This window comes from Aythya ferina (genome assembly GCF_964211825.1).
Source record: "Aythya ferina genome assembly, chromosome: 3".
NCBI lineage: Eukaryota > Metazoa > Chordata > Aves > Anseriformes > Anatidae > Aythya > Aythya ferina.
The window spans coordinates 79688754-79711753 of NC_140298.1; the positions used below are offsets into that span (position 1 = coordinate 79688754).

A 23000-nucleotide genomic window follows, 5' to 3' on the forward strand; every position below is an offset into this window, starting at 1 on the left:
TCCCATTCCTATCTAACTTGGAAGTAAACATTGAATGTTATCGTTGGGGAAGAAAGGTTTGAAATCTTTCAACAGTTTCAGGTGCAATGGCAGAAAGGAAGGATCAACAGGACAGGATAAGTTGCTTATCTTTTTTGAGGAGCCAGCTCAGAACACATCCCTTCCTTCAGCATTGCTTCAGGCTATACACGCTCCCCACTGCTAAAGCCATATAGTAAAATACCCAGCGGAGCATAGCATATGCTCAAAAGCTTTAGAATCTTAGCAGGCAATCCAAGCCTAATTCCCATCATTAATCTGCCCCGAGATCCTCACTGTCTCAAACTCAGTAATTCTGCCACACTGTAGATACCGTAACATGGATTTCCCTGCAAGGAATCACCTCATTTTCCTAAGGGAGCTTGTACCACATACCTGTTAGTTATGCCTGGTCACAGCAAGAATGCACATCAATGCAAAACATCCCAGAGTTTCCTCCTTAACATGCTCCCTTGCGGGGGGGACATGGGTCCCAGGTTCAGGTATTGACCCTGCTTAATTTAGAGACAAGTTCCTTCTAATCAACAATACAGGAAACTCTCAGTCATGTATATGTCTGTACATTTTTGCTACCAAAGATATTTAATTTTAAACCAAGAATCATCTCCCAAAGCAGGGACTCAGTCTCAGTTTCTAATTTCTAAAGCAAAAACTCTCCCCACTGAGTTATCTGGTTATTCACACAGTCACTGGCATGGATATTGAGTTCCAAGTTGTCTGGTCTTTCACAGCCCAAATATGCCCTGCGAGTAAAAGTACTTTAAACGGAAGAAAAATCCTTCCAGAACACTGAAGTACTGAGACCATCCAGTCAACAAAATACCATCTGCGAGCATTACGCATCATGGCTTTCTAAGATTTCAACTAGATTTTAAGTGAATAATCAGGTCAGCAGCTTTGCATGTGCTCCGTATCAGATCCAGGCTGTGGGAATGTGCAGATGCGTATGTAAGATCGCTGTTCCCAAAGCAGTCAGTAGACACCTAAATGCACTTAAAGATTTGGATCCATGTCAGTGAACAAGGGCTACAAGCTCTTCAATGAGCTAGAGCTGCTTCTATAAAACAATTGCCATTAAAAATGACATTTCACTTTCTTAGCAATTATACCCAGAACTGACTGAAGATGAAAAAAGAAAAAAATATCATCTCAGTAGTTACCATCCCTTCAAAGTTGCTTTAAGACACTGGCAACATGTTGGGGCACTCAGGTTTTCCAGCTTTAGGTGCACCTGCTCTGTAAATAAATAAACCTCTCATCTCTCATTTCCATACCAGTTAGAAAAACAAAATTAACTCCAAAGAAAATAATCTTCAACCTCATTCCAAAAGAATTATAGTTCTACTCTCAGCACGGTATTTACCTTTACATACTAATTTCACTAATCTCCATTCAGTGGGTGATTAGAACAGTAAATTTTCTGGCAATTCCTCTGCGGTTGCACACCAAATATGTCTGCCAGACACAAATGACAGGAATGTTAAGAACTTGTTCATTTAAACTGGCATTAAATGATTCAGTTTTAACACCAGTTTCAGTGAAAGCTTTGCAAAATATCAAGAACATTCCTTGCACATTGCCCATCATTTGTGTTTTGGCCTTCTAACCAGCGCCTGCAAATTGGCAGGCCCGCCCCAGACAGTTCCAAAAATGTCCTTCTCTGTCCTTAAGGCATCTTCCAGAGGTAGCTCTCTTCCTGCTGTGACCACCTGTTTCGCAGCCCGAATCACACTAGCTGGACCCTCCGTGTACTGACTCAGCCAGGCTCGAGCTTCTTCTAGGGATCCGCTTTCCTCCGGGGACAGCAAGGTCTCCTCTGAAAGCCCAAGGTGCAGCGCTCTTTCGGGGTCCACCTTGAGGGCCCCGCTCAGCAGCCGGAGGGCAGCCCCGCTGCCGACGATGCGCACCAGCCTGGCGCCTCCTCCCCAGCCGGGAACCAGCCCCATGTGCTTATGGACGAATCGAATTTCGCTGCCAGGCGTCATCAACCTGTCAATGGAAAAACAAACACATTCAGAGGTCAGTCTCTGCACTGACTTTAGCTTTCAGCTCTCCGGCGTTCACTTCTCCATTTCCTCCTCTCCGCTGCTTCCAAAGGATAATCACAGAATCATTAGGGTTGGAAAAGACCTCCAAGATCATCTGGTCCAACCATCCCCCTACCACCACCATCACCCACTGAACCATGGCCCTAAGTGCCACATCCAACCTTTAAATGCAACCTGGCAGCATGATAATTAGAGCCAGAGCCGTAATACCTTAATTTTTACATCACCCAGTGACTTCAGCTGCAGCTCTTGGCCCTTCTCAAAATGAGACCTGTAGACTGCCACAAGTAAAGGTGCTTAGTGCCCACACCAATCCCCGTAGTCTGTTCGAAAAAGTGTTTGAAAGCAGAATTGCAGAGATGAGAGAGTGCATTACACTTACAGTACTAGCACAGTCCCTCTAATTCATGCCTAAAGCAACAGTTTTGGCTAAACTCTGAGCACAAAGCTCATTTCTTGAGGGGATGCATCATGCTCATCTTAGTACTGATATGCACTAGGGGAGTTCTGTCAGCACTGTTGTGTTTGATTATAGTTTTGTTGTTGCTGTTGCTCTATTGTAGAGGGTCTGCCTGAGCTTGATTTTCTAACTACTCACTACAGTATGGGATGTCAGGATGGATCTTCTATTTATGACTCCCAGCATGTAACAGAATTGCTTTCTATCTATGCCTTACACTGTGTAACACAATTGCTCCTCTCCAGAAGACAGCCGCTTTCCTGTTTTCAAAGATTTCACATCTTTGCTTCATTTCTGCAGTCTGTCACCTCCCCTGTTGAAGACCTCACCTTAGGGTTGATTAAGCTGTCTCCCTGGAGGAGCTCTGCTCTGCTGCAGCGGGCTGTACTCTCTCCTCAGTGTTCACATTGGCACATTAGGTTAGTGGAAAAAGCCTCTCAAAATAGAAACACACAGAGCAGATGCATAGAAGCAGACCAGTACTTGCTCTTTCTCAAGATGTTCCGTGGCGTGGTTAGCCGCTGCCGCCTCCAAGACAAGGGATGGAAATTACACTTGTGAAGTAGATTAGCTTCCACCCAAGCACTAATTGGCTTTCTGAAGATAGATCGTGTAATACTGAGATACACACTCAAGTCTGTTTCCTAACAACACAGTTTTCCGTAGTAAAAATACCAAGGTGAGCAGCTTTAAAAAGGGAAGAAAAAGAAAACCTTTAAAAATGCAACTACTACCGGGAGCTCACAGTTCCCCAATCTGCTCAGTTATTGTTAATTGTAAGGTGTGTTTTTTTTTTTTTTTTTTTTTTTTTTTTTTCTTAACCAGAGCATTATCAGCATTCATGATGTAATATAAAGCGCCAGGGCTGAAGAGCTTACACTTTATCCCAGTCCCAACACAATGCACAAAGGCAACAGCTGACACGCCAGATTGCATGAAAGCCATTTTGTAGAGATAGCGGAGGAAGGTAATGTGACAAAAGGAAGAGAACAGAGCATTGCAGGGGAGGAAAGGTTTTTAGCTAACATGAGCCAAGTGCTTCCCAAATGCAGCAAATGCCAGGGAGTTCAGGTCCCTTCTCTTCAAAAGGAAGGTTTGGCAAGTATTCCAAAATTCCTTTATTGGCTCAGCTTACTTTTGCTGACACCCAATGTCCCACTGGGAAAACAGGAATGAAAATATTATTTAGGATTTAATTCTAGCTGTGCTGAGCAACTTAAAGCATTAAAAAAAGAGTGGTCATATGCATCTAGTCACGTGATGCTAGACAATCTGTAGGCAGTCTCGTAACACAGCCGCAATAGATCAGTAAGACAGTGTTGTATTTGTTGAATACAACAAATTGACTTCCCAGATTGTCCCAGGCACTTGTGTTCGGGCCTTACAGACAACCTTTTCAGTGGAAAATGCATGGATTCATCTGGGAAGCTCTCTCAACGTAGTTGGAAGTGCACATGTGAAGTCAAATTTTACATTAGAAAAACAACCAATCCCTCAGTACCAACAAGAAAAAGGCTAAAATAATTTTCTGTATAGAAAATGATATGTTACCCTGCTCAGGCATCACTTCAGCGAAAATGGAACCAAAGATGCAGAAAGGAAAACAAATGGTTGACAGCGAAATCCACAGAGAGCCTTGTCAGGCTGCAGCTTCCAGGATCTCATGGGAATTCCCCTCTCCCTAAAATGCACCTTTCAACAAGCTCCTCAGAGAATAAGTGGCGGTCAGTAGAAGATGCTAAGGTAGTCCCTGGCTGTCTTCAAACTCCAGAAATATATCTGTGTTTTTTTTCTGGCTTTTCAGCTACAAATCCTCTCCTTAGTTATTCCACTCCCTACAGAAACCACCCATCACGCTCTCCATCAGTTACGTGGCCCCCTTGCAGTCCCTATGCCCAGGGAAGCAAAGGAGACTTGAGCTCATTCCAGGAGGCCTTAAATGCTGCTGCTCAGCTCGCCTGGGACCAGCCTCAGGACATCACCAGCTGCAAGCCCTGCATAAATATTTCCCCTTTTTTATTCTGTGAAAGGGGCTGAGTCTATCTTCTGAGACATGATGAATCTGATCTACTATTAGATAAATTTATGTAAGAAAAGTACATCAAACACTGCTAAGTACAGAGATGTAGAAATTATAAAGCTGAAAAGACAGAAGCACCATTCTATTCTCGAGCTGCTCGTAGGTTATTCATCTAGTACTGGCCTTGTCTGAGACAGGAGAGTAGATGAATACAAAACGAGGCTCTGATTTGACACAGTGTGCCTGTACTTGTCTTCCAGGTCAAGAGAATTAAAATCTGGGTCTCCTATAACCCGGGGGAAGGTCGTATCACAGGGCTCCTGGACACACGCCCTCCCTGGACTAAGAAAAAAAAAACACAAAAATCTGTTGCATGACACTGCTGAAAGAAATGTTTATCAAACCTAATTCACACACAGTGTAACTGAAGACCTTACAAGCAGAGAAACAGCCTTCAGAAATGTGAAGGGCAGTGAAATCCTCACGTCTTAAAATGGAGAAGAAAGCTTAAGGTAACATAAGCACCGAAGTGAAGCAGAAGCCTTCTGCGAGAACGTTATAATTCCATGTTACAAACACTGCAGCACCCCTATGAAGAAAGCACAGCTACCATAGGAAGCATCCAATTTTGGGTTAGTCATCTGAAGCAAACAAGAACTACAGCAAATGTTCCTGCTGTATATTTTAAAATGTTCTCAGATTCAGTAAATGTTACAAACCCTTCACCTTTGATGGAGGATTCCTTCGCTCTGACATTTCCTTGCGCCCACGAACTGCTGACTGTCACATCACCTCCCTGACAATGCATCTGAAAAAACACCTCGCTTGCCATTAACAGCACAACCTAACAAACCCCATATTTAAAGGGGCCTGCCAGCTCCCTCAAAGGCAGCACTCCTTGTGAGCAAGTGGCAGTGCTTTCCTGTGCTAAAGTACCTTCCAGCTACTTGAAGCCAGGGCACACACAATGAAGGCTGAAAAGATAATGCAAACAAAAGTGTACTTTCTCAGTTTTTTGAATCTGCTTTTTATAGCGCTCGTGTTACTGACCTGTTCCAACAGGTATAATCAGTCCCTTGGGCAGAACAAAGATGATAGTAAGGTCTGTGCTGGCCCTTGCTTCCTCGTTTCCTAGACTTCTTGGGTCTGAATTAAATTCTGACAAGGCAAGGGCATTAGTGACAAATGCCATCTTCTATTTTATGCCTTTTAAAAGCTCTTACCACTATGCTTCTAAAAGCCACGATGCAAAGAAGGATGCCTACAATATTAGATGTGTTGTCAACAACCTGGATTTCATTCCCATCCCTGTTTGGCTCCCAGTGTCATGTAAGGACACAGCTCCTTACCTCCAGTCTTCTTCTGTGATCTGGCATGACACGGACACATCACGGAGGGACGCAGCCAGTACCACACAGTGCTGCAGCACCTGGTTCTCAGCTATGGTTATTCTGGAGCAGGCAGCCAGAGCTGCAGGAGATGACTTTCATCTCTCTCACAGATACGTTGGCCTCCTGCAGCCTCCCACTGCTTGCTCTCGAACCAACAGCCAACACAAGCAATGGGCAAAGCATATGCCTTTGGGTCATGTAAGTTCTTTAATTAAATCTACCACCTTCCTCTATACATTTTGGCAACTTTATGTAATAACTCTATAAAATTTGGTAAATCTATAACCAACACACACACAAAAAAAGCAGCGTCAAAGTCCTTAGGATGCAATTAAAAGGCATCCATACATTTAGCACACTGTACAGAAAGAGAAATACACAATATAACAGCATATAATAGAATTAGGCATTCAAATACAATTGGACATTTTTGCAAAAGGTAGATGCTAGACACCCAGACACACAAAAAGCAGCAGTCATGGACAGCCACACATGTATTTTGGCTGACTGTCAATCACTCAGTGAGACCAGCAGAATATAATATTGATATCTAAGGCTTTCAACCAACCATCCAAACCACACGCGCATGTACTTTTAGCATAGCAAAAGAGAGATATTAAAGAAAGAATAAAATTACCAAGAAAATGGTAACAGAAAGAAGGTAATCAAGGGCCACACATTTCTTTTAACCAGCAAACAACAGAAGAACCAAGTTGATGCACAATTCAGTTGCTAACTTTTCCAATGTCTACATTTTCCTAATACGCTCATCAATATGCCATCAGCTTAATTAACTCTTGTTAAATTAAGCAACAGCCGTGCCATGCTGACAGGTGGCTAAAACAGCTTTTTAAAATAAGCACTGCTGGAGAGTGGAAGTTACAGACTTCGTTAGAGGTCATACCTTACATTACCTGTGGCTGGTGTTAATCACGCAAACGGAAGTCGTTTTGCCAGGTGGGCATGAAACTTTGATGACCTTGCTTGCAAGTGACAAAAGGTCGCATGTAACTAGTTTAGGATTTTCCAACTGTGCTTGGAAACTACCAGGACAACCAGCAATTGCAGCAGGTCTCAAATCCACATTAAGTAAGAAATCCCGTGTCTATTGTCTACTTCTTCCCTGTCCTACTGCAGCTTCTCAACACTCAAAATTCAATCCCTGCCCCACCGCTTCATCTGCACGTTGCACCCATCCTCTCACTCTACCTTCCTAATGCTTCTTCGTCACCTCAAGTGGCACAGGAGATCCCCATACTGGTGGTGGGTCCTTGCAGCAAGTGACTGGTGACTCAGGCAACAGGCAGAGTTACACAAGTAATATCCATAATCCAACTTTCCCTCTCCACTTGCTGATGCATGCAAAACCCACCACAAAAAAAAAATAAATAATTAATTAAAAAAGAGTGCTACTCAAAGTGCTGCTGAACACAAGCAATAGACAGGGTGGTTTTACTCAGCTAAGGTGTTATTTGTAACCGTAAGCGAAAACAAAGCAAAAGAGATTTGTGTCTGTTGAATTTATAGCATCAGAGTAAGAAATAAACTACCAGTTCCTTTATCTGCACAACAAAAGCCCTGATTTGTGAACAGAAGCCCTTTATTTCAGCTCGGTCCAGCACACCACATAAATAAAATAATATCTTCTAGGCAGCTTACTACATCTCTGGCTTTTCAAAGAAAATAGCTTTAAAGTGAACAAATGAAGAACATTAACTGTTCAGATGAGGTGAAAGTGTGCGGCAGGATGCAAGAGCATTTCCTTAAAAGAAAGAAAGAAGCCACCACGTGTCTTTCATGGGAGGCAGAAGCACTGCCATAGGTCTCTAGAGCTAAGGACAAGCTATAGGACCCGAGCAGCTGGGATATTCCATACCATCCGTAATGGCACATGAAAACCGAGGTTGATCTGTGCCTGAGGAGCTGCAAGTGTGTAAAAGGGCCTTCAGCCAACAGCAGGATGAAGCTCTTCCCATGGCTACAAAAGGAGCACACAAATCTATGATCAGTGCTTGCAGCACACACTGGGAACACCTGCCCTGCCCCAGAAAACAAGTCCCAGTGCACCAAGCACTGCCGTCACTGCACCCTACCCTGAGTTGCTCCTGTAATGCATTCTTCCCTTCTTCTTTGGCATGGGAGACATCCCTGCAAGTCTTAACATATATCGAGCACTCAGTCCTCCTCCAACATCTGCATTGCAAATCTTAAAGTCATGAAGATGCACTGGATACCATGTGCCTTCCCATTTGATGCATCTGAACCCTGCCCTCCCCACCACGCACATACAGGTGTCTATGCATGTAAGAAACTGCACGGCTTTCTTAGTGCTAAAATAGTTCAAATTCTCGAGGACTTTTATGTGCTCTGTGGTCATTTGCCGTAAAACTCATCTGTAGCTTCTCCAGCATCTTGTAACAGCAAAAGCGATTGCTGAACATAGCCCTGAAAACAAGCCCTGAATATGAACCACTGCCTTGACATCTTCACAAAGCCATGGAAAGCCTGAAATGAGAGCACTGTCTAAATTTAACTGGATCACACCAATGGAGACCTAACCTGGAAACCTAAATATTGACACTTAATTGTATTACAACAGTGTGCTCTGTAAGTGACAACTTGACTTGTATAAATATTTAGGCTCTCAAAATATTCTTAGGGTTGTAAGTCTCATCAGAAAGGCTAGGGATATTTTCATCAGTATTTAACTGCAGAGTGTATGGCGTTTTATTTTTAATAATAATAAATATATATATATGTGTGTGTATATATACATATATATTTATAGTTTTAGCCTCTTCCATGGTTATTGCAGAAAGTCACCTTAAGACAACAAATGAATTAACCAGTCATTTTTTCAATCAAAAAGGCATTTTGAAGCAGCAAGGTACTGCATGGAGAACATTCTGTGGAAGAAATATGCAGTACTACACTAAAATAATTTAGGTAGTCAGCAAAGCCGCTGATGAGCGGTTTCTTGTCCTTACTTCAGTTTTTGTGACAGATGCTGTTAGAATTAGACCCTCAAGAATAGGACAGTCTACTCCAAAAAGCGAGCTGGGACTAATTAATCCATCTCTGCCTATGCAGTGTCTCTTTTATCACTATACCATCAAATAACTACCCAGGCACTCTGTAAAGTGATTATCTAGATAGATCAGCTGAAGATTTTTCTGAAATTCAGCTATTTTACTACATCTTCTATCACCAAAAAAAACCACAAACAAACAAACAAAAAAACAACACCATAATTCTATGAAAATACTAACAAGTGGGTTCATCCTGAGTTAGTTATAATTTCCCCTGTTCCTCTCCCACACTTTCTGTCATGGAGAGGAGCGTCGTGTTTCTGACCAGCACAGAGGAAGATTAAGGCAATGAGGCATAACAGCAATTGCTGCTTCAGAGCTGTGGCAACGTGAAGTGAGACTCCCAAAGTGAAAATACTATAAAACCAACAAAACGAAGGAATTGTCCATGATAGTCCATGCAGATTGACATCATAAAAACAAACTGACAAATCTTCACTCTTTCTGAAAATCCTTCAGTCATGAATATCCACTTGAAAAAATACCTAAACAGTAACCACTACAGAACATAAAAATAAAGAGAAAATGGTTTAAGAGAGTTTGGGGAAACTATGCCCCTTGTACATAGCTTAGATACAATTGCACAAAGCTGCTCCGCAATCCCAAATTTTACTAGGGTAAGAGAAGACTGTGCACATTAATCCTCTCTCCTATTTATCAGCTTTAATCTGTACTCTTTATTACAAGATTTCAATGGAAAGAAGTAGGTCCAGCCACTATTTTAATAAGCCCTTTAGAAAGTGAACCCATCAAATCCTTTCAGTGATTTTAAAAAAAATCAAACAAAACACAACCGACTTACCCTCTCTACTTGAGATTTAAATAAATTAAAATGATATCCAAGAACCAAAATTTAAAAGTTCCCACCTAGCCTCCCAAGTACAGAGTGTTCCAGGCACCTCCTAAAACTCAGTGTCAAAGGAGTAGGCTCAATGCCAGCTTATGAAATCTCACCAACACAAGAGCTCACTTTTCTCAGCTCTTTTCAAACCGCGTTGCAGATTATATGGGATTTTATTTATAGTTACCGAATTATTTTGTAACACTCTCAGTGCATTCATTACACCACCACCCCCTCCCCCAGGGTTTACTTAAAGTAGCCTAGGAGAAAATATCTCACTTCTCCCCAGCATCTATTGCCTTTACCTTTTGTTGCTGCCCCCCAGTCAGATTTCCCTGGAAAATCTGGAACCCTAAGAATTAGGGTCAAAATCTGGTCTGAGAAAGAGCCTCCTAATGACAGATGCATTTTCTGGAGGAAGAGCTAACATTGTTCTGGGTTGGCTGGGAAATCCAAGTCCACTTCCCAGAGGGGAGCAGATGGACCTAAACAATGGGATGCACATTTGAGGGGAAACCTTAAAATAACCATTTATAACCGTGACTCTATCATGCCTTCTAACATCAACCCAGAGTCAAATAAAATCTGGAAAAAAAAAAGAACAACAGAGTCATGTTTTCATTTAAATGCACAAAACATTTGGTAGATGCTAAAATCCTGAAAAGTGGGGTCGTGGATCAAAGAAAGGTGAGGCATAGTCATGAAAGAAGAGTTGGAGGTAACAAAAAACTCAGGCAGAGATGGAATACAGAGACACTGAAGCAAAGATAATCCATTTTAGCATGCATTTAGTCTCTCTACTGCCCAAACTTTGAGGCATTTAAAGGAAGGTGAGCTCGCAGAAGGCACAGGGTCAACTCAAAGAGACTGCAGGATTTCCAATTTCAAATGAAGCCACTCCAGGAAAGAAGCACAAAATAATATTGTTACTAGAAAAAGATCCACTGGATAACAGGATTTAAATTCTAACAAGCAGATTACAGAAATCTGAAAAACCAGCATCTCCTCAGTAGCAATGCCTGCACTCAGAAAAAGTATGAAACTGCTCTATCAGCAGCAAAAACGTGTGCGTTTAAGCAGCAGAACACACTGCGTGACCTGGCAAGAACCAGACTAAAAGTGGTCCAGAACATATGAATGACCAGAGCACTAAAGAAGGTTTATTTCTCAAGCATCTCCCTAATCAGAGGAGAACTGCTAAAATAGGGCCAGAAAGCCTGTTATGGAAAGAAAAAGAAGAAAAAAAAAAAAATACACAGGGGGAAAGAAGTTGTTGCTAATACCTCACAAGGGGTACAGGACAGCCTCAACCAAGAAAAGGTAGGAATGGCTCCTAAAAGCCTCCTGAGGTGATGATGCTCATAATAACACTGGCTGCATAATACTGCTGGCTCTTCTAATCTCCTTCTGTACCAGGATCTCCCAAAAGTCAGCTAAGGATGAAGGCCCAGCAGTTCTGGATTAGGGTTTTTTTAAATCAAATTCTTTATTTCAGGCTGACACTTCCTTGCCTGCAGCGTCACAGAAAAGAGAAAGAGAAAAGTGTGCTATAAAAAGTTACATTTCTTCTTAAAGGGATAAATGAAGCTGAATACTGGAAATTATAGCAAGATTTTTTTTTTCTGTAGCAAGAATGAAAAATTGTATTAGATGACAGATCATGGGGCATGAAATAGGTGCCCAAAAAAAGACTGATTAGAACTCCACAAGCACTCTTAAGGGAAGTAAGATGATCCTTTTTGTTTGTTTGTTTGTTTTTTCATATAAAAATAAATACATAAAAATGACAGGGAGGAAAATGATTTGGCCTAACTGGCCCTGGTGCTCCATGGTGCCTGGTCTGCTTCCCTCCCTGCAGCTGTAGTGCAGGAACCTGTGGAGGCCCACTGCATTTTTCCTTCCTTGCCAAGTCCCGATGCCCTTCTCGCTAACACCTCCAGTTCCCAGCTATGACTTTATTTCTGTTCCCCAGGTGCCAGTGGCCCCAATCACAGACACACCGCAACCTCTGCTACCACACAATTATTGTCAGAGCAGCTTCCAGCCTGACAGAGCACTTTGGTCTTATCCACGAAGCAGGTTTTGGCTACGCTTTACAAGCCGCTGAAGTCTAAACACACAAGCAAGCGAAAGCCAAAATAAGGCTCACACAAAAATTACTCATGCTGAAAATCTAAAATGTTACATGAGTCTTCCCTTCCCAAAAAGGAACTGGTGCCATTTGGATTTCGTTCAAATAAACGTTTTCAACACATATGCCTTTTGGACTTGAGCAAAAATTTCCATTAGAAATGGTGATATTTTCCAGATTTTTCAATGAAAAATGACCATTCGTGTGTAACATTCTGTTCTTGCAGCATATATACCTGTGTTAATAACCTGTTTCCCGAATCTTTATTTCTGTCATATATGTTTATCAAGACCACAGAAAGCAGAGCAAAATTCTCCTGGACCCAATTCAAGAGCCTCTTAAAGCAAGAACATTTCAGTCATATTCTTTGCTTGTCTCCACTGCTGACACAGAAAAGGGAGGGGGAGTTTTCCCAAAAACATGGCTCAGAGATTGGTATCTGAAATGTCAAATAGGCAGAGATCACTTTGCTCCACTGATCTCAGCTGATTGGAAAGTAACAACATTTCTTAACATCAACCCTAAGAGTTGCAAGATCCAACCTGCTCTATTACTCCATGATGTGTTTGAGATATCACATTTCTGCAACCCACGGCATGAAAGGATTTAAAAAATATCATAGCATCACACTAACAAACCTTTGCGAGAACTAGGGTAACAAGACACACGCTGAAACTCAACCATCTCTGTGTGCAGTGTTACTGATGCTGAATTTGCACATCCTACACAATGATTTCTGACTACAGCAGAAAGATCATTTGAAATCACTGGTGGTGAAATTATGACATTGCCATTTTAGCGGGATACCAGGTTAATGAACCCATGCCATTTTTTTTTTCCTTTTTAAAATGATCGCAGTGGCTGTTTCGAGTTTTCTGGATATGATTATTTGATTTCAGAACTCATCTCTCTCTTTTTTTTTTATTATTTTTTTTTTTTTTGGAGTGGGGGAGTGGTATCACAATGGCATATCTCAAAAAAGGCTTAACTGGGATGGAGAATTTAACATTAAAATTCTACATTACAAACAGTAACTCGTTTCTTCACCTTTTTAATTTTTCATTATCTATATTGATGGGTAACTACAGACAGTTTCAGCTCACTACCTGGTGATACGTTCAAGACTAGCCAGACAAGGCACAGGCACATTTTCAGCAAGCTGTTGGAAAACCTGCACAAACATGCTTAAGCGTGTGACCATTTCTCTTGGCACCAGAAGTATAATTTCCCCTGGTATCCTTTCATTTCTGACTTTTCTCTCTCTCTAACACAGATAAATTCATAGTAACTGAAAACACTGTTTTTCCCTCAGTCCACATATTTGCTTTTTGTTTACGAATGCATCAATATATAAAAAGAGAACTGGGGGATAACACCTAGTAACAGACCATGGATACACCAGAAGTTCTTAAACATACAACAATTTAAGTAAAATAGGAATTTATTTGATGTAAGAACTTACAATTGTATTTATTTTTACTGTGACTGCTGAGTTACAACAGTAGCAACTCATTTTTTTTTTTTTTTTTTTTTACTAACTACTTACTAGAAGATTGTATTCCCATCCCCTCCTGTTCTTCGTTATCCTCTCCCAAACACTGAATTCCTGCTATATGTTGGTTCTAGCCATTACTAGCCTGCTAAAAATCACCTTAACTCACTAGAGGAACAAAAAACGTCCAGCCTTTCTGTTGCTTTTAGGTTTGATAATTGACTCATACCGGCATTTTCACTGGTGCTTTGCAAACCAGTAAGTAGTGAGTTAGGAATGGCAGCAGCAACATCCTCTTCCAACATCAAGGTGAGCTGTTCAGCTAGTTTGCCCTCCCCATGAAATCACAGCTCAGTATAACCCCACCTCAGAATCAGCAGACTTTAATGTAAAGTCTGAGAAGGACTTAATCAACTTGTGGAGCTATCTGATATATATATTTTGTAGTGAAGAGCAGCAATGGAGTGTCAAACCCAAATACCTGGAGGCAGTTTATCTAAACTGGGGCTGAGTCACTTCACAGATGCAATCATAATGGCTGATTTCCATGCATGCCTACTCTTCCTAAACTAATTCTCCGAGAACCTCGAATGCTTCCCTACAGTGGAACGACAGCCTGGTGTCTCAGCAGGAGTCAGCACGGATCCAGCTCTGCATTCCCTAAAATCTGTCTTATCTAGATTTTCCATTATCTGGGCTATCTCTATTATTACTGCACAGCAGAGAATCGGCTGCATACAGGGTTATTCAACAGAAAGGACATAAGGTTGCATGGTAGTAGTAGTCAAAAAGGTAGATACATGCTGATGACAAAACACTCAGTCTTCCACAATAAGATGATTTGTTTTCCCAATGGGAAAAAAAAAAAAAGGGATGAAGTAAATCCCTACCTAAAATAACAACAACAAAAACAACCTCAAAAAGAAAAACTTCAACTCAAAATCATGTTTTGTTGCTGTTATTTACATTTCCAGTAATACCAAACAGTAGTAAATCTGAACTGTGGACTGTATGCAAAAAAAACCCCTTTGTGTGGAAGACTGTGAACACATGAATTTCAAAAGCCAATAAAAACTGGTAATAAAGAAAAAGCAATACTAGTCCACAAACATAATTCCAAAAATATAGGTTCTCAAGTCCATTTCTAGCAGTGCTGTGATTGCTTAACCAGACATCAAGTGTGCCAGGTCACACAGCCTCCTTAGAGGCAGGCGACGTGAAACTTTTAAAACCATAATGCATCTCTCTGAAAATTCGTCAGAAAATTGTACTAACAAAGCTCCCAGGGATCTAAAATGAGAAGTGATATATGATTGCAATGAAATTCTAAAATTACCAACTGATTTCAAGGAGGTTTTATGCATAGATACACACACATATATGTCCCCCTCTCATATATACGAGAGGGGAAGTTAATAGAGTTAAACGAGTGATTTGTGGCATACAGCAAGCACCTGAAGTTGCCAGAAACCATTCTTAGACATAGCTACCGATTCTGTTCCCAACAATGTGCAGCGACATTACGGAGTCACTTCTGATGGAAAGTGCTTTGTTGGCCCGAACTTTGCAAGAACTCGTGGATATGTGAATTCTATCCGGTAACATTCATATCATGCTCTGCACAAAGAAAAGAGCTACTATGTGCTGAGGTCCTCTTTTTTTTTCAAATGGCAACCTCCTGTATACCTAAAGGCTCCTTCTGATAAAAATGAAAGCTGAAATTCTTGCATACAGCGAAATATTTACAAAGAAGCAAGCGTGTTGTGCTCTGACATTCTGAAACCAATTCTTGGAAAAGCTTACTGTAGAATATTAACATTTCTAAAGCCTTTTTTTTTTTAAAGGAGCAACAAATGAACTGTAGCCTAATAAAAGGATGACTGTTGACTGTCTACAAGCGAGAAGTCAGTCATAGTGGGCCTACATCTATGTAGCAGTTGTACTTTCTTCTGCTCCTGTCATTTTGTCCAAGTTACATTTAATACACTAAGTGCGTGCTTGTAAAGTATATAAACAAGTCATCACAAACACAAACAGCAGAAGCATCTCTTTGATGGAACACATCATCACCTTAAAATAATAAGAAGCACGCCTACATGTTTCACAAAAATGCAGAAAACGTTCAACTCACATACAGCAGGGCCAACTTGATATCAATGCAGTACTACTAGGACAAGCTGCCTCCCCTGTTAAAAACTTCATTCTGCCATTCGAGACAGAGCAGAAGACTGCTCAGAACACAAATGCTTCTTTAAGTCAACGGTGCTTTTTACAAGTTAAGATATTACTCGGCACAAACAACAAGAGTAATGAAATTGGCCCTTTGTAATTTAACTATGAAACATCAGTACCACCTGAAGAAATTATAGTTGATTGATTTATTCTCTAAAAAATAAAATAATACTTCTGCTTCTACTGATGAGCCCATTTTGAAGTCAATATTATGAGCAGTGTATAGCTTTCTATCTTGGTATTCTTGCCCTTTGCCTGGAGACACCATCTTTTAAATTGGATTCACAATTGACTATTTTGACTGCAGTAGCATTAGAGAATAAGAAGGGGGGTGCAGGGGAAGAGACTATATGTTTCAAAAGCACCAGGTACAATGAAGTTAATTTATCAAGTGAGATAGGGCCAGATTTTCAAAGCTGTTGAAGTGTCTAAATGACCTACAGATTACCCAGTGAGATTTCTCAGAGGCATCAATGTGAAACAGAAGACAAGCCTGTTCAGAATTCAAAGCCAGTTGTTCCGGCTATTGGCTGGTAGCCCACTGATGCTAATGTGCTCAGAGATCATTGTGTTCAGCTAATTGCACAGACAGATCCCTTATCTATCCCTTTCTGCCCCATATCTAATTTTTACTTCATTGCCCAGCAAACCACTATAATTCTTGTCCAAATTCCTTAGCCAACCCTGTAAACTCAGCTCTCCTTAAATTCATGTGTTGTGCATACAGGATATACTTCAGGTTTCTGTACACAGAGAACTCAGAATGGGTATTTCATTTCACTTCTTTGTAAAATTGCATCACTGAATCAGGTGAAAGCCTTCCTTCTCTCCCCCCCCCCCCCCCCCAAAACCATCAGCCCTTTTCTACCTCCTCTTCCCAACCAGCAAAAGGGAAGAAGGGAGTAGGGGCTGCAGTCAGTCCCCAATGCTTTGTCTCCTCCAGTCCTTCACAGTCACTCTCTGCTGGAGCAAACTGCTCCAGCACGGGTCCCCCACGGGTGGCAGCTCCCCCCAGACCCCTGCTCCTGCGTGGGCTCCTCTCCACGGGCTGCAGCTCCGGCCCGGGGCCTGCTCCTGCGGGGGCTCTCCATGGGCCGCAGCCTCCTCCAGGCCACATCCACCTGCTCCACCGGGGGCTCCTCCACAGGCTGCAGCGTGGAGATCTGCTCCATGTGGGACCCATGGGCTGCAGGGGGACAGCCTGCTCCACCAGGGGCCTCTCCACTGGCCGCAGGGGAACTGCTGCTGCATGCCTGGAGCCCCTCCTGCCCTCCTGCTGCACTCAACTTGGGGTCTGCATGGCTGGTTCTCACTCCTCTCTTCCAGCTGCTGTTGTGCAGCAGGTGTTTCCCTTTCTTAAATCTGCTTTCACAGAGGTCCAACCAATATTAGCCACTGGCTTGGCTCTGGCCAGCAGCAGGTCCCTTTGGAGCCAGCTGAAACTAGCCCTTATCTAACATGGGACAGCTTCTGGATTCTTCTCACAGAGGCCACCCTTGCAGCCCCCCGCTAACAAAACCTTGACACATGAACCCAATACACAGTCATTTGTGCACTCCACTAAAATGGCTGCAGTGTCATGCAGACTGCAATGTACACTGACATTGGCAGCAGAATCCCACAGCCATCTTCGCAGACTCAGAAAATACACAGTAGTGGCACATTGAAAGCAGTCTAGATTTCTTGAAACTACCACAAAGCCTTGCTGCCAAAACAAGTTTCATACACACAGTTTTATTTTACTCAGATTTACAGATATAATTGAGATAAATAATTACAGTGTCAGAAGCCTTATCTTCCCAACTTTCATATCAGAAAAAAGTCTGAAAGGATTTTAATTACCTTGCACTTGTCTGGATAATTATAATTTTTTTAATCATTTGTTTACAATCTTATAAGGACCTTCCTTCTTATGGAGAGATGTTCTGCAACAGTCCATAAAGTAAGATAAGGTTGAAGATGATGCCTTGGGAAGACATCCTCTTCCAAACTGAAGTGGACTGACTTAAAATGCTTCTGCTTTTTATCACTGCCCTTATGTCAGCAATAAATGTGCCAAAGCTCATGCAAGACCTCCCTAACCTAATTTTACATGAGCTGGCTGAAAACAGAGTAAGAGACAATTAACCACAACAACTGCCACTGGAAGAACAGTGTACTATATCAGTAACATATTAAACCACATCAGATGTTTTAAAATTGAATTTGTCCACACCTCTACTCCAGTATAGATGTGCATCATGCTGCCAGAGTGCATTTCTGAGAAGGTACATAAGCCATTTTAGTTCAAGTGAATCATTTCAACAGCATCAGTATAGTTAATGCAGTACTAAGGTAGAGATGAAAATAAGAAAGTTTTTCAGGCCAGGACCAAGACCTTTATTAGTTTAACATGATAACTGAGAAAAATAGAATTGGATTTGAAAAATTAAATCAAAAGCAGCTACAACTCACTCTCATTAAAAAAAAAAAAAAAAAAAAAAAAAAAAGAGAGAGAGAACAGTGGTTTATTCAACATAAAGAAAGAAAACAAACCTCTCTGATCTCTGTTCTCAGGTTCTTCTTTTGGTATCTAGTGATTCAGGACAATATTTCTGTTCCACAACTATCTGCTCATAGTCCTCAGAGAACTACGATTTTGTTGCCCAGTATTAAAAGCCTCAAATTCAAGAGCAATAACAACAACACAGAGAATGTTTCTCTATCTTGTCTCTGTTATTAATTAAGTCCCATTTGCTTCTTCTGAATTGCTATTATTTAGTTGCACTGGATGGGTGTGTTAGAAAGCAGTGGAAGACGGATCAACAGCTGTAGTTATTGCGAAAATTATGGCAGCACATCAGAGGAATTGCAGCTGCTCACTTCATGCAAATAAGAGCTACTTGACAATGATTATAATTATACAGTATGTCAAACAACATAGCTGAAGTAAGAGTAGAAAGTATATGTTTTAGAAAGGCAAAAGATTTCCATCTCATTATGCTCACATGCCTTAAACTCCTCCTTAGGGATAACAGGATCCACTTTCTGTCAGTGGACTCACAGATTCAGTAAGATCTACTAGGTCTCCCAGATAAAACTGTCTGGTCAACTCTACAGCTATCAAACATGGCACTTCTTACCAGGTATTTATAGTACAGCATTACTCAGAGGCCATAGTCAGAGCTTAATGCATCTTTGTACCTACACTAAAAGCTGTGTAGATATGAAGAAAGATCCAGGTGAATGTAGTTTCAAAGCAAAAGTTTCAAAGCCACTCACTGCTTCTGAGAGGCTCAAACAACATGGATGCCATCTCCTCTTTGCAAAGCCTGGTTTTGATACCTAGAACAGCTTTAATATTCTAATTTACTTTTGCATGTAAGTACTTTCAGCTTGTTTTGGTCAATTTCTTTGTCATTTCAGGCACTAAGGCCCTCTTAAAGAGCACATTTCCTTCTCTTCAATAAAAACTTCACTGAAAGTTCCTAATTTTCAGAGAGGCTGTGTGCAGTGCTTATCCTGCTACATCTGTAGGCTGTCTGTCTGCACATTAGCAACTGTTTAAATAAAGTGACATTTTATTATGTTAGTTTCTTCCAGTTCCTGTTCTGCATTCAGCCTCTTTAATTAAAGCCCTCTATTTTTGCTAGTTGTTTCATGCTGGCAAATGCCTGCACCTGTGTGGAAAAAACAGGAACTGAACCTCATTTGCTTTCCTCTGCATCTCAAACCTGTTTCAAAAACTGTACAACAATTATGTTGCAAATAGTAAATCCACAACACTAAATACAAGATAAATGGACAGTTTTATTTATTTTTACTCACAACTGCTGCAACAAAAAGAGACATAAGGAGATATATAATTATGCAGTCTTCCTGCCTCTCACTTAGGTACAAGATCTTGGAACCACTTTGTCTGTGACAGACAGTTGCTAAAGTTCGTCACTGTTCTTGTTTTACACAGTTTTTTGAACTGTGTAACTCAGCAGTAAGTAATCTTTCATTTGTACTATACCAGGAAAAAAATTTGGAGTTTCCAGAAGTCTGCTGACCAAGGCCCAATTCCGAAGGCAACGAAGCTGGTGAAAGGTCTAAAGAACAAGTCTTATGAAGAGCGCTGGAAGGAGCTAGGGTTGTTTAGACTAGAGAAAAGGAGGCTCAGGGGAAACCTTATAAAACTGTACAATTACCTTAAAGGAGGCTATAGCAGGGTGGGTGTTGGTATCTTCTCCCAAGCAACAAGTGGTAAGACAAGAAGAAATGGCCTGAAGTTGCACCAGGGGAGGTTTAGGTTGGATATTAGGGAAAATTTCTCTCTGAAATAGTTGTGAAGTATTGGTAAGAGGTTGCCCAGAGAAGTAGTTGAGACACCATCCCTGGAGGCCTTCAAAAAACATTTAGATGTAGTGCTTAGTGACATCGTTTAATGTTGGTCTTAATAGTGCTTGGTTTAAGGTTAAACTACGTGATATTAGAGGTCTTTTCTAATCTGAATGATTCTATGATTCTGTGATGGGACTCCAAGTTGAAGTGGTACCTAAAGCTTCCTACTTTTCATACGTAGTCATTAAATCACTGATGCAACAGTGGCTATTGAAATTGTTAATCTTACCTGAAATCACATGCTGTGGTAAGCTCGGCTCCTCCTCCAATAGCTTTTCCTTGGATTAGTGCAACACTGATCAATGGCAATCTACGCAAGAGAATTTTGCAAGCAAAATTCATTCTTTTATTCTGAGAAACAATCAAAGGCAAACTATCTTTACAGTAAAAGCTCAGAAAAACATTCTGCTCTAACTCATTCGTTCTTTGAATTCAAATCTATTGAATTTTTTCAATAACATCTTTGCAGGTTAGCAGCACAATACCAACTCCACTTAAACTAAATCCATTCTTTCATAATTAATATGGGAACCATGATGCAACAGCAAGACAGAAATATCTAATGGAATCACAGTAAAGCAGATCATGTACTATATTATGAAAAAAAAAATAAAATACATACTACGATTATACCTGAGAAGGCTTTCTGCAAGAAGGAATGACAGGACAGTGACACAAGACTCTACACTAAGCCAGGACAGAGAGCAGTAGCAAGGGACCCCAAGAACTGCACAGCTCAGTTGTTGAGAAACAATGAGATTCAGCGTGACAACTTCAGCAAACTTCTTCAATCAGCAGTGCTATCATCTCAAACATCAATAAAACTTTTTTTTGGAGGACAAAACTGTCCTTTGAGGATAGCAACAATCTGTTAGCTATGATGATGCTGTATTCGATCACGTTCAAGGTAATTCAAAGGACAGAAGGAAGGAAGAGTATGTGGGGAGAAACTCTTTTCCTACTGTCATTGTGAAATCAATATTAATAAACAGTGACTGACTTAAGATAAGACAAGTACCCTAAGAAAGGAAGATAACTGGTCAGTCCCAGACCTGATACATCTTTTACTACAAAGAGGCATTTAATTCATTAAGCAGGGTTAAAACCACATTCAGAAGTCAGCCTCCCAATCACAATCTGGTATTTGGTTTTACTTCTACTTTAAGAGAAATGCCAAAAATTTCTTATGGCCCAAGTCCTCTTGCCAGCTGCAGCACACTTAACACAATAATTTGCACAAGGGAACCCCTGGAAAAAGGTAACCTCATTATTCCTACGGTTTGTGGGAACCCAGAATATATGGGTTCGAGCACCCTACATCCACACTCATCTCATCTGTTTGAGGCACCTCCTTCATGATCACAGTTTGCCTCAGCTCCCTCTGAGGGAGATGGATCCAACTAAGATAGATCTTGCCAAAGAGCGATTTAGTGCTCCACCTGAACCACAGCCGCAATACAGTGCAATATACTTTAAGTCAAGATACCTGAGGTGAGATTTTAATCTTCATACATCTTCTTCCTCTTTGTTTTGCCACATCACTTTTGATTATACCAAGGCCAAATTATACAAATGGATTCTAATTCAGATCCTGAGGATTCCTTCCAATACAGTACTACTAAGAATAAGTCTCCAATTTCCTGGGCAGTTTTGCAGAATACTGTTAGCTCATAACATTTTATCATATATACTATTTGAAAACACAAAATATTTATCTTAACAAAGCCCTGAGCAGTCAAAAAATGGAACCTACCATACATGCGTGTAATAGAAATGTGATTTCTTAAAGGAAGCTGAATCTAAAAGAAAGGAAAAAGAAATCAGGAGTACCAGATGGTAGAACTGAATACATTCCTCTTATGAAGTGGGAAGCTTAAATAAATATATTAAATAAATGTTACCTGTGTGGGCTGCATAAGCTGGCCCTGCTTGTTTGTTAAGAGCAAGCAATTTCTACTGAGTTACAGAAGTCAGCTTCAGAAACATTAAAGGCCTATGCTTCCTTAACTATAGTTATCTCTCATCTCTCCACATAGAAACCTATAGGTATTCTTCTGTTCCAATCTCTGGAAAGTCTAATAATAGTTGCAAAATGTCAAGGCCTAAATTAAAATCCACAAATACTTACATAATTAACATATGCAAATACAAGGTCTGGGATTCAAAATTTAATATTTAAAACATCTGATTAAAGAGTTAGCCAAAACATATTTCAATCATTATAATTACTTCATAAAGAAAGGTAAAGAAAATATATTACCTCATAAGTCTGGTTAAGGTGTTTTGCATAAACATGCACATATTCATCCCATCCTATAAAGAATGAAAATTCAAAAATGTTAATTGGTTAATCTTGTCCATAATCCAGTCCAACCCCACTAAGCCCAAAGAGAAAACCTAGTGTAGATTGAATTAAAAAAAACAACAAACACCCTCAATCATTTATTAAAATTGCAGTAATAATTAAACCACTATAAAAATAATTTCAATACCAACTTGCTGTGATGTGAAATTTTACATCCTTTCCTCTGAATCTCCTGTTCTCATTCCTCCCAGATAAACACCCGTAAAGATGAGCTTTAAACATTTGTATAGGACCATGGATGGCTGCGAACTCCATACTGTTCTAAATCCACACAACTTTACAGAAGTGAAAATTTACCAGCTTTTTATTTTAATCATTTGAATCAAAAGCATTTCAGGAAAAAAGATTGTAAAACAAAAAGGAGGAAAGAAGTAACATCAGCTTGCAAACAGTAGTGACTAGGGAATAATTGTTCCCTTCTCTTCCAGTACAAGAACAAAGGCTTTAAATAAAATCAACTGCTGCCAGGTTCAGAACAAATATCTCTTCCTACAACATACACAACAGAACACTTTGCAGCAGATTAC

The 23000-nt window shown here is 40.6% G+C and overlaps 1 protein-coding gene across 5 annotated transcripts in view; it reads right to left on the minus strand.

Moving 5' to 3' along the window:
• Positions 1–1331: 1331 nt before the first annotated feature.
• ECHDC1 (ethylmalonyl-CoA decarboxylase 1) overlaps positions 1332–23000 on the minus strand; it is a 38017-nt gene continuing 16348 nt past the window's right edge. For 4 of the 5 annotated variants that reach the window (XM_084515946.1, XM_084515948.1, XM_084515947.1 and 1 more), the window contains 3 exons: positions 22369–22421; positions 20338–20418; positions 1332–2028 (listed from right to left, as the gene is read on the minus strand). In XM_084515946.1, the coding sequence (XP_084372072.1) occupies positions 1623–2028; positions 20338–20418; positions 22369–22421 (540 nt within the window). In that variant the 3' untranslated portion in view covers positions 1332–1622. Of the gene's footprint in view, positions 2029–7540; positions 7937–20337; positions 20419–22368; positions 22422–23000 lie in introns of those variants that run through there. The other variant, XM_084515949.1, reaches the window with a different exon arrangement.